Source organism: Thamnophis sirtalis, unplaced genomic scaffold, assembly GCF_051295495.1.
Source record: "Thamnophis sirtalis isolate CommonGarterSnake01/CBP01778 unplaced genomic scaffold, rThaSir2_p1.2 scaffold_7, whole genome shotgun sequence".
Taxonomy (NCBI): Eukaryota; Metazoa; Chordata; class Lepidosauria; order Squamata; family Natricidae; genus Thamnophis; species Thamnophis sirtalis.
The window spans coordinates 21,313,486-21,326,605 of NW_028261387.1; the positions used below are offsets into that span (position 1 = coordinate 21,313,486).

Below are 13,120 nucleotides of genomic sequence, written 5' to 3' on the forward strand. Positions count from 1 at the left end.
TTGCATTCCGAAAAGACTCAGAGAAGACTGCTGCTGAGTCACAACAGAGATGTTACAGTATCCTCCTGCCATGTCCACCAAGGCACACCCACCAAGCCATGCCACACCCACCAAGCCACACACAAAGAACCGGTAGTAAAAAAAATTGAATCTCTGCATTGAATGCTACGAAGTGAAGGTTGGACTTTAAAGAAGCAGGGTAGGATACAAAGAACATTTCTATTCTAATATTCTAAGAATGTTAAAGCCTTTGAATTTGGTTTTGAAAAGGCTCCCTGAGAATGGAGAGCCAAGAAACAACCCAATGGATCATTTAACAAATCAACCCAGAGTTCTCACTTGAGGCACAAATGACCAGGCTCAAATTATCCTGGATTGGATATGTTATGCAAAGACCCAGCTTTCTGGGAAAGGCTCTAATGCTGGGAAACATAAAAGGAAAGAGAAAAGGAAAGAAAAAAGGATGCCAAGTGGATGAACTTAGTTACAATGGCAAACAGTTGAAAGACTTGAAAGAACAAATTAGAGATAGATCATTATAGAGGAAGTCTATCTATATAGTCACTAGGAGTTGAAATTGATGAGGGTATATAATCAATCATTAAACCATATCATTCTTGTTTATGATATATTTATGACTGGTTGCTGCAAAACAAACTTCAAAGAATCGGCTGTAGCTAGCAGTCATTACATGCAATATCCTTCAATTTTTTGAAAAGCATAACAGAAAAAAAAAACAGTCACAAAATGGATCTCTCCCCCCCCCCCAGTAAACTTACACGTAATATGGAATGGCAAAATTGTTTTCTTACAGCTAACCTTGATTCAATGTTACTCAAGTTTATTGTCTGTTTTATATAGACTATGATATAAAATATCAATGGGACACAGTCAGACCTGATAGATCCGGGGAGTCAAATTTGCGTTTTCATGTTGTCATCACGTGATATATCATAACTTCCCCTCCCCTTCGCTAAATGAGGGGTGGGCATGACCAGAGTGTGATGCATCTGGCCTGCCGGCCACGAGTTTTACATGCCTGTACTAGATCAATGACTAACCCCTGCTGCATATAATTGATAGTTTATATACAATTTACTATAAGGGCATAATGTGATCAGATCCTTCTCATCTTCCTTTGCTTATTGAAAGAGGAGATAGACCCCCTAAGTCTATAATTGCTCATTTTCTGTGCAGTCATTGTAGGAGGGAAGCCAATTCTTAAATAGTGTACTGACTCTGATATCTGTTTTACATCCTTTATAGCTTCCATTTTCTTAGCTCTTCCTAGGATTTCCTTACCTTATGAACTATTGGCAATCCTGTTTTTATTCACTTAGGCTCTCATTTCCTGAGCTTCTCTTATCCTCTCAGCCTACGACCTTCTGCAAAGCCCCCACATTTCCTCTCCTTCCTTGTTATAATCTTCTATTTCTCTAGCCTTTTCTTTTCTTTCTCAATGTCTTGCTTGTTCTCCAGGTATATTAAAACAGTCTCCTCCTAAGGGCCTGATCTCATCCTTCTCTCCTATCTTATTATTCCATCTGGCCCCTAAGAAACTGATTAGGTTCTACAGCCAGCAATGATGTCTGCTTATGCTATTAACTCTTGCTTCACTGTTTTGAGGCTGTTCACATTGACTGGCCTTACAGCTATCTAGTTCTTTTTTTGGGGGGGGGAGAGGGGGCAGCAGCTATTAAGGTTATTTTTAGCATGCAAAGTGAATAGTTTAACAACACCACACCTCCTCCAGGTAGAGAGTATTCATTACAAGGGGATTCATCCTGGGGTCTTTTGTAATGTTTCAAAAGGGTGACAATAGCATCGTGTCCTGAAAAATAGCAATTGCCATTAGAAGCAAACAAGAACAACACAAAAGTACCACATTGCTAACAAAGAATCTTAGAATGCAGTTCAAAAGTACATCATGAAATGTTGAACAGTATTGTTGTTGAATAAAACGTTATCTTGGAATTTAAAAGCACTATAAAACATCTTGTATTCTTGGATATATTACACATACCATCGCACTAATATAATATATTCATAGTCACCTACAACAGTTCATTTAGTGACCTTTCAAAATTACAATGGCATTGAAAAAAGTAACTTATGAGTGTTTTTCACACTTATGACCATTGCAGCATCCCCATGATCATGTCATCAAAATTCAGATGCTTGGCAATTGATTTATATTTATGACGATTGCAGTCTCCCTGGGTCATCTTTTGCAAACTCCTGAGAAGCAAAATCAATGGGAAAGCCAGATTCACTTAACAACTATGTTACCGATTGCAGTATTTCACTTAACAACTGTGGCAAGAAATGTCATAAAATGGGGAAAAATTCACTTAACAGTTTAACAACTCTCACTTAGCAACAGAAATCTTGGTCGTAAGTCGAGGATTACCTGTAACTCTGAGAGAAAACATATACACACATACACAAACACACATTTGTGCCCCCATTCAAAGCCAGCTTTAATCTCTTCCCATATTATAAGGCATTACATTCTTTTAGGATGTCTTCTTTATGAGAATTTTTTTTAAAGTAATGTTTTCTTTTTTCAAAAAACATAATATTTTGAATGTTTTAAATATTGCAATTTTGTTTAACCTGACTGAATGTTGCTCAGAGGATAAAGCAGTCAAGTGATAAAGAACTGGCAGTTCATAAAAACAGAGGTTATTTCTAATGTACTGGTATATTTATAAAGCAAACTAATCCCAACTAAAATGCATTTATAAGCAACTTGGAATTCACTGTGAATGACATGCGATTACAATCTCAAATGTATAACCCATAAAAATGTCACACTCAAGAATAGTTGTTGATGACTTCAGAATGAATAGAAGCTTATGCGAATTTGTGCACATTTTCATGTCAAAATATATTTTGGCTCAGCGATGGATAAGCATGAAGGAAATAGCCTCCAGAGCTCAACAATTTTCTAGATGAGTTTAGAGGAAAAAGAGAAGTAGAAATGAGGTATTATTAGACCAGACCTGCAAAATATATAATATGCAGGGTTGTTTTTTTTGCTGGATTTCTGCAGGAAATCAAGGATAGCTCTCTGTCTTTAAAAATGGTATCTGCTTCTGCCCTTTGCAGTAGAACCAAAGTTTCTTTCTGCATAAAATCAATAGTAGTCCTTGACTTCTTAATGAACTGCATGGATAACTGTATTGTAATGCTGTCTGTGAAGCCTTGTTCGGTGATAATAGAGGCGGGGGGGGGGGACTTTTAAAAAAGTATTGTCTATACTTTACAGATAGATATTGCCTTTTCTGAACTCAGGCATACAATTATGGATTTTGGGATTTTTATTTTATAGGAGTTGAGAAAGGTCAAGATTGAATTGGCGTGGAATTCAAACTTTGGCTATTGGGTTAGCATTTCTGAGAGCATAAATCCAATACTTGGTCTTCTACATTCTTTTAGTGTCAGAAGCAGAGGCATATGGACAGCCATTTTCAAAATATTCCTACATTATTCTGCTTTTTCTGATTTGTAATGCCTTCTTTTTAATACACAAAGAAGAATACAATTCAGTTCAAACCTTTATTATCAGAGTACAACATGTATACAGTGAAATTGGCTAAGCCTCCCTTCGTGTACCCCTCCAACACAATACAACTCATAGTGAAAGACAAAAATACTACCTTTTTCATAGGCCCACATCAAACAGGTTTGTTCATCTTTTTCACCGCTGGATCTGCTGGCGTCAGAGGCTACTAGATTCATATCAGCTCCATTGTCCAGCAAAAATTGGACGAGGCGGATATGGCCATGATAGCAGGCAGAATGTAACCCTGGAGGAGGAGGAGGAGGAGGAGGAGGAGGAGGAGGAGGAGGAGGAGGAGGAGGAGGAGGAGGAGGAGGAGGAGGAGGTGGTGGTGGTGGTGGTGGTGGTGGTGGTGGTGGTGGAGGAGGAGGAGGAGGAGGAGGAGGAGGGGAAAAAAAGCATTGTTATAAGAAAGATTTTCATAACAATATAAAGAATAATACAATGGATTTAAAGGATATAAGAAAGGGTAGACTTGTTTTAGTTGAGCTTCATTTCAGATGATTACATAAATAATAACTACTACCACAATGTCTTTTTAACTTCCCAGCCTAGACTACTCTCCTGAAGAAGATTGATTTAAGCCTGGATTAGACTTCAGCATCATTGCAAGTCAGGGAATGTATGTCATTCGGAGACAGTTGCATTGCTGTTGCATTTATTGCATTCATAGTTCTGTGAATGTTAATTCTCTGGCCTAATTATTGGCTGGTCTATCACAGAATAGTTTTTCTAATCACTGTTTTGGCTCATATACATTTTCTTTCCTTAGTTCTTGCACAGACACAACACAAATTGATCCTTAGTAATTTACCTGTATGTCCATCTCTACCCTGGTGATTCAGACTCATTACATTCTGATCAAGAAGAAACTTCACCAGTTCTATGTTCTTGCCATAGGTACATGCACTGAATGAATTAGAAGAATTTTTGAAAACAAAATCAAATCAGTTATTGACTTTATTTAGTCAATAAAGTATAAGAAACACAAATACATAAGGTTAGAAAAGTTTTCTGTCTGTTTATCTATATGATGGTTCACAAAATTTATATTAAAGAAATGAATCTTTACTCCCAAATGCCTCTGTTGAGTCATATATAGCAGTGGTCCCCAACCTTTTTATCGCCGCGGACCAGTCAGCCTTTGATAATTTTACCGTGGCCCGCTGAGCGCGTCAATGACCAGCGCTAGTAGCGTAGCCTTGCGCAGGCGCAGTTCAGTATGGCTAGCGTAGATAGCGTAGCACAAACTGCGCCTCCGCAAGGCTACGCTACTAGCGCTGTCTATGCTAGCCCTACGTAGCTGCGCAGGCGCTCTTAGGCTTTTTTCAGGAATCGGCCGGCCGCTGCAGCGATCATGGCCCCCGGCCGCTGCAGCGATCATGGCCCCCGGCCGCTGCAGCGATCATGGCCCCCGGCCGCTGCGCGGCCCGGTGCCAGGTACTCCACGGCCCGGCACCGGTCCACGGACCGGGGGTTGGGGATCACTGATATATAGTATGCATGCATGCATGTATGTATGCGTGTATAAATTGACTGAAAGAAGCAATTCTTTGAGCAAAGAACTAACTTCCTATTTTTGCATTGTTTACCCCATAGATTTCTATTGCATTTCATCCCAGACCAGTAAATTCTAAAAAACGTAGTCATGTAAAGTTTTTTTTTTTAAAAAAAAATACAAATATTTTCAAAGCTTCTGCTTATATTGTTGATACAATTCTAATATTGTTAAGTCCTGTTGCTTTTCATTTTGTTTGCACAAATTACTTCTGGTTTTTATCTTTAAGTTCTGGCTGTTGTATGTGTGTTATTTCATTGTTTTATAGCTTTGGCCACCTAGAATTTTTCCTCACTAATGATACAAATATGAGACTCATCAGATGTGTTTTACAGCAGATGTATTTTGCAGTATGGAAAACGGTAAATAAGACTGCAAAAAGGAAAGCTTGGGAATGAGACCCCGTGAGTATCTCAAGAAAAGGAGATAAAATTGGGTTTACCAATCCTTTTCAGTAACATTTTGAGTAACCAATCAAATATCTGACAGACCGAATGATTCAGTAATTTTTTTGACTTGGAGAAAGGGGGGATCAAACATAAAATAAAATACCTATGAAAGGCAGTTTCACTAAATATATTTTCCTTAGTGAGACTTTCTGTTCCTGAAAGTTGGATTAACTCCTTTACAACTTCAAATTTTCCATTGTAGCAAGCCCTAGAGGGAGAGAAAATGATCAAGACATTGTTTTTAGTAAAGAAAGGTGGAAATTAGTGCACACTAAGGAGTGGGGTGGGGGAAAGCCCAGCATTGCTTGTTACTCACAAGTGTAGTGGTGTGTCCCCATAAATGTTAACCACATGCGATTGGACTTCAAAATTACTTTGGAGCAAGAACTTGACAATATCCTGATGTCCAAATCGAGAGCAGAAGTGAAGAGGAACATGATCTTCATTGTCTTGAGCATTCACTACCATTCAATCAAAGGAGGAAGAAAAAAAAATAGTAGCTATAATTAAAGCTTTATCAATGATCATGGATGTGATGTATACTGTAGATTATGAAATTTCATTGGAAAAGGACAGAATCTGACAAACTCAAGTGGTCTTCTACACAATTTGATCCCATAAGGCAGAAATAGACAACCATTGATTCATATTTTCATTCAATCCAGAGGAAAATTTGCCCAAAGATCAGCAACTAAAAGAACACAACTTTCAACACTGTCTAAGAACAGTGAACTAAGCATAAGTACAAATGAAAGCAAATACATACATGACCAAATTAAAATCATGAGCAATCTGTGCATTTAATTGAAGGAGTTGTAAATCAAGACAGATGATTTAGAGCAATTAAGCAAACTAATTTATCTGAGAATTTCCTCTTTGGGTAGAAAGGAAATATTATCTGACCCAAAACCATGATAGGAAGTCCTCTCTCTAGCTGCTGGTCCAGAAGAAAAAGGGAAATCTTCAATCCAACTGACCTGCAACTGAGGAACCACATTGAAACCTAAAGCTGTCCTTCAAAATCCATCCATCTGAACATTAATTTAGTGAAATGGGAACTTTAGGAAACTGCACCTCTCTATTTTTCCATTTTCTTTTCCATTAGTACGAACAGTTTATCTTCACTTAGTGTCCATCATGATACTTCATGAGATGCAAAGGGCTAGCCATTTTCATATCCTAGCTTTGTTCTGTTCCCAAGCATTGTTCTGTTCCCAGGCTTGGGTTTAACTGTGATTGTAATATATTGGTGGGGCATATTTTATAGTTTTATACTATTTATGGTTGCAGCTATTTTAGTCTGCACTGCCTATTTATGTGGGTTTAAATTCTATTTACTTTTTTTTCATAAGCCACTCAGAGTCTTCTGGAGTGGGTGGCCATAACACATTTAACACATTAAATTTAATTAAATTTAAACCCACAAAAGCTATCTGCCCTAGTCCTTAAGGAGAATAATCCCTTCCAGTTTGCTGTGCAACCAATCCTGTGTAATGTTTTCCCTATGGAGATGATGATTCCAACCTGCATGGATGGGGCGGGGGTGGGAGAAATTAAACCCTTCCGAATAGCACTTTGCTCTCTCATCTATGTTGGGAAAGAATATCAATTGCTTAAGCTGCTATAAAAGAAGATAGAAAACAGATTGGGGATCCAGTTATAACATCAAGCTTAGCTGCAAGCCCAAACAATAGGTGTGTCTATAGGTTATAATGTCAAAATGCAAAATGGTAGACACAATGGTGTGACCAAAGATCTGTCTGTATTTTTGAGTTGTATGTGTAATTCACATAAAAAAAAAGACAGACACAGCTTCAATCACATTGCTGTGGCCACCATCTGGACTTTTATTTTAACCATACACTGCAAACACCCCACCTCTCCATACACTGTTTCTCAAATATCATGATTAACTGATAAAGGATTTGTACCCTACAGCTGACCTTTAATGCCTTTTTCCTGTAATTGCTTAGAAACCTGAGACCCTACTGTAATCAATTATTGCTGCAGCTATATTTGCTGAGTATTATTGTGGAGTTTTCAGTCAAGGAAAATAAAAAAGCTTCACTGAGTTAATGACCTTTTCACAGGAATCCTGCTATCTTACATATTAAGCATGTAGAGCGAAATTATGACCCAAAAGGAACGTGTTAAAGGAAACAAGCACCCAAGTTATTACACGAAGAATGAGAAGCAAAAAATATTCAGCATAAGGAAACAATGTTCTATGGCTTGGAAAATTCATATTTTGTTTAAAATATATTAACGCTCATGCTGCGAATCAGCAAGAATGGAAACCTATGTCAAAGATGTATTCAAATCGGAAAGGTAAATTTAAACATATGTATGAAGATAAGTACTTCGGAGTAAAAGTTGAAATAAAACTCTTCTAAAAATGATCTGTAGAAAAACTGAAATTTTTCTAGACTGATTATTTGCACATATAATTGACATTAACATTCATGATTAATCTGAAGCTCATGTTATTTACAATTTACTCCTTTCCCATCATCGGTCCAAAATAAATATATTATTTGGTCTTTGCCTACCAAAAGGAGAACTCTTTCCATTCTTATGTGATCTATAATAACAAACAAAACATCTTTCATAATAATAGTGACTTTGGCATACATGTGTTGCTTTTATCTGTCTTCCATGCAAATTAGAACTCTGTTTATTGAGTTCTTTTCTTATATGTTTTTACTGCTTTTTAGAACCAGGGCATTATTTTTAATCTGAGCTAATGTACCTCAGAAACAGCATTGCTGTTCAGTTTTAGCAATGTGTTAAACAGCTGTATGCATTTTAAAACTGGCCTCCGTGTTACTTTGTGTACTCGATTTACTAGAAAAGCAATGAGATGGAATCAGAGGAGCAAAAATGTGAGAATCACACAAATGTCCATCACTTCCAATGCCTCTTGAATTTGTAAATTCAAAGTTTGTTCCAGTTGACATACAAGAAGTAGAATTTCACAATTTCTATCAAGAGATATCATTGGTGTGATACCTCATGAAAAAGATTAGATTCATCTCCTGTGGGGATTTAATCTAGTTAAGTATTTATAAAGAATATTCAGGAAACAGCATGCCCTTCTTTTTGGCAGAAATTTTCCAATTGGTAGCTTGCAGTGATGAGTTTTTCACTTCTCATAAATGCAATAATTTACTTGAAATTGATGTACAGAGGTCAGAAATGCTTCTGAAAGACATTACTGCTGCTAAACAGTAGTGTTTAAAACACACATTTCATTTCCAATCAATATTTTGCATCTCTGCCCCCTACTCCAAATTGTTTGGGACACTGAAGTCAATTCAGTGAAAGTTTACCAGATTTCAAAAGCTTATAATTAAGTAGGCTGGATTTTATCCGAATTGTAACACAGTGTCCAAAGCAGAGTTTGGGGAAAGTACTGCTTTTATCTTTCTGACTTACACTGGTAAGAAAAATATATCTGCATGGAATCCAGCTATCTTGCCAAAACAAAAATGGATGTATTATTTACTAGCAGTACTAAGAGTTCGTAAAACTATACAATACTTTCTTCACATAATCCTTTACTTATATAATGGATTAAATTTTAAAAATGTTTTAGAAAGCATTTTAAATAAGAACATTCTCATGAAATTAGTTGTCTTAAATAACATAAGTATATACAACGTGAAATGAACAAGCATCATAAAACTGAATTTAGTTAAAATATTTCTTAAAAACAACCATCCACGGAAAATGTGCAGTTCAAATAACACCACTTATAAAGAAGTGGTAAGAAAGCAACAACCACAATAATTAAAAAAAATAAACATCTGTGCTGTTCATCTGGCAATAAGTGTACATCAAAGTATTTGGAGATTTGCCCATGGTCCTTTGCTGGATTCATGCCGTATTTCAGTTGGCAATCAAAATCCCAGGTGCAGTTTTGAATACCTTCCATCTCTGACATATTTGTTTATGTGAAAAATAGAGTAGATGAAGAAAAATATATAACTCATAATGGATCCCCATTTTAGCAGAATATTCTCAATAATATACCTACTGTAAATGTTATCGGAAGAAAGAAAGAAAGAAAGAAAGAAAGAAAGAAAGAAAGAAAGAAAGAAAGAAAGAAAGGGATATGAGACACAAATTGTCATTGCACATATTATCTGGTTGCTTAAAGGAAATTGTAACTCAGGTCCATAATATGAATGTGAAAATTGAAAATATGGGCCAGCTAGGAGAGAATAAAGGGATGTGTAGAGCTTGGAGAATGTTTGTTCAAAGGGATTTAGTGAAAAATAGTCCAGCATTGATTTATTAGGACTGCCCAATCTGGGCTGCAAAACTCTTGAGCATCAGCGGAAAAGAGATGTAGAACAGTTGTAATATTTTGCTGGGCTTGAGTTTTCAGGGAAGTTCTAGAAATACTAATTTATATTACCTAATTTCAGATTGAGAGGTGATAGGAACATGTGAACATCTCTGTACCAAGTTCTCTCTATCATAATTTTTACCATCACTATATCTGAAAAAGATAATCAAGTGATGCATAACCAGTATAGTACTCAGATTGATTAATTAATTGAAAATATTCTTCAACAAGCTTCCTTTTCACTATACAATAGCTTATAGTTTCTGAACTTTATGCTTGCCTATATTTAGTTATAGTATGTGGAGGAGTCAGCTGAAATCTGTAGATACAGGACTGAAACAAGAATGGTGAACTAAACCCAAGGAAAGAGAGGATTCCTATCAATAGTAGGATGCGCTCTAACTGTATGATTTTGGATTTTATTTTTTACTACCTTGGTGATATGGTGAAAACATGGAAAGTGGCATGTTAGAGCATAATACAACTGGAAGAGGCCCTTTAGGACACTAAGTCCAAGTAAACCATACAGACCATGGTGGCGCAGTAGTTAGAATGCAGTATTGCAGGCTAACTGCTCACTGCCAGAAGTTCGATCCTGACAAGCTTGGGGTTGACTCAGCATTCCATTCTTCCAAGATTGGTAAAATGAGGACCCAGATTGTTGGGGGCAAGATACTGACTCTGTAAACTGCTCAGAAAATGCTGTAAAGCACTATGGAGCAATGTATAAACCTAAGTACTATTGCTATTAAGGCTCTCCCAACACATGATATCAATGAGAATATACAGTGAAGGGAAGCTGTCACTGATAACTGTTTCCACCATCAATTTGTCTAATAGCTTTGATTTTTTTCTTTTGACATTTAATCAGAAATTACCTTCCCGTAACTTAAATTTATTATTCTTTCCCAAGTTGTTTATTTCCAATAATATGAACATTAATGTATAGACAATTAATTTTATGAGCCAATACTTTTTTATTTTAAATTGACTGATGCCTGGTTATAGCAACACACTCATTTCCTTTCAGTTTTTACTTGAGGTTCTTCTTTAAAGGTTTTTCACCACCAATTTGTTCATAGCCTTTCTGATCACGCTTACCATGTACCATTCCAATCTGTTTTTGTTAGGTGCTATCAATTTTTTTATTAGCAATCCATCATTTAGAAAACTCAGATCATGGTTCTAGAAACCAGTCTTGCCACTCCCATTATTTATGAAGCTAATCATTCCCTTGTAATTCTTTGTAGTCCTTTTCTATGCATTAGAAGAATCTGGCTATCCAAGCGCTAAAGTGTCCTTCCTAAGGGTTGAAAATTCATCATGTAAGAGCTCTTGAGAATATCATTTTTTGCTATATGTATCCGAAAGGTTAATTGTCAGTGGGCTTGATCAGTGGGCATGAATCTGTTCTATGGTATCCCCAATCCTTGCCCTGGCAGTCAACACTCTTCATGAGACATGTTGACATTTGCCCTTGTTCATAGTGAATCATCGACTACTGTAAATTTTCTTTTGTCTTTTTTATAGAATGGGTGCATCTTCCCTGTTCTTCAGGGATCAATTTACCTATTTAACAATGTGTTTTCCACCACCTCTTTCTTTTTTAAAGGCCTCAGAGTAGTTTCTGAGTTGCAGTGGTGCATTACATCTACATATGTTTTGGTTGCCATTCTTGCCTATTGGGGAAGATGCTTAGACTCACATCCTTATGATGCCCTTCATATGTCCATACTTGTTTGGTTTAATCAATCTTTCTCCTTTCTTAGGGGTTGAAATGTGGCTGTTTGTGACTAATAATTTTATATTTTCTTCAAACATCCTCAGACTCTTGCATTTGTTGCCAAATATGCCAGACTGTTTTCACGCAGGCACACAACATGCCACAATGCATGGCATTGGCAGATCATGACTGCATCATGACTGCATGGCATTGGCAGGTCACAATGCATGCATGGCAGATCATGACTGCAGGGTGATGTTAATTCAACTTTCCTTCACTGTTGTAGAGAACATGAATGTTAAAGAATGAAAAGACATTCTTCTGGTAGCAGGAACTCAAAGAGAGAACATGCTGCCTATTATGAGGGAAAAAGTAGTCAGAGATATTCTATTCAATTTATCTTGCTAACTCTCCTGCACATCCTTATTTGTTTGTTGGGTGCACACATTCCTGAACACTAAATACTTTATCTTCCATAATGTCACTGATTTACGTTTCTCAAAATATGTATTGACTTAATATTGGGTAAACCTATATGAATATCTGGCAAAAAAATTACATTAAAAGTTTATAGATAAGGAAACACAGTGTGTACATAATGTTGTATGTATAAATGCTTAATTTGATACAATGATTGAATACATGGATTCAGACACTGATGAGCTGTAGGCTGATCTGTATCTCTCTTGCAATTAGGATGCTGCGGCAGTCTGACTAGATTGGTTTCCAATAAGAATGTTGTGATTCTCTGCATGTGGATAATTACCTGAAATCCACATTTCTCTGATTCTATCATATTTACTTTCTATTAAAATATATTGGTAGTAACTAAATATGCAAGCGTTTTTGCAAGCTAAATGGGGAGTAAAAATGGTGATGTATGCCTGAATGCATATCCTATTGAAAGAAGCTGATAGCATCTGAATTCTGATGCACATTTAATTTAAGCCTACAATACTTAAAAGTAAAGATTTGCCTGACATTCCATAGAATATGGATTTTCATGACCATAAAAATGGAAATGCAAAACTCTGGGACAATGACAAGATAGGTTTTATACATTCCTAGCTGTGCTTCCAATCTTTTTTTTTAAATCTGATAAAAACCATCACAGACTTTCATAACCTGAAAGTTATATTACAGGAAAACCTTCTATGGGAGGCTGCTCTGACGCTTAACCAGGCCTGTTTTTTGAGGAATCTTCAAAATAATTAAAAATTATTTGTGTGACTTTGGCGGTGATTCTTAAGAGTCTTCTATATCAAATTTCAAGTACAGGTTTTAACTTTCAACAACTTTTATGAATTGAGTCCAGGTATAGAAAACAACAGGCCCATTCATTTATCTTTGAGATCTATTGAGATTCCAGAATATATGATACAGATAGTCCTCAACATATGACCATAATGGAGCCTGCCCATTTTGGCAGCATGTTGTATGCAATCAATGGTTGTAAACCAAATACGACAGTCGT

General features: G+C 36.5%; 1 protein-coding gene across 3 annotated transcripts in view; it reads right to left on the reverse strand.

Annotated features, from left to right (window-relative positions):
* LOC106540234 (serine/threonine-protein kinase TNNI3K) overlaps positions 1-13,120 on the reverse strand; it is a 236,331-nt gene that overhangs the window by 144,104 nt on the left and 79,107 nt on the right. For all 3 annotated transcript variants that reach the window (XM_087719469.1, XM_087719466.1, XM_087719467.1), the window contains 5 exons: positions 5,889-6,033; positions 5,676-5,780; positions 4,380-4,474; positions 3,663-3,812; positions 1,745-1,831 (listed from right to left, as the gene is read on the reverse strand). In XM_087719469.1, the coding sequence (XP_087575595.1) occupies positions 1,745-1,831; positions 3,663-3,812; positions 4,380-4,474; positions 5,676-5,780; positions 5,889-6,033 (582 nt within the window). The remainder of the gene's footprint in view (positions 1-1,744; positions 1,832-3,662; positions 3,813-4,379; positions 4,475-5,675; positions 5,781-5,888; positions 6,034-13,120) is intronic.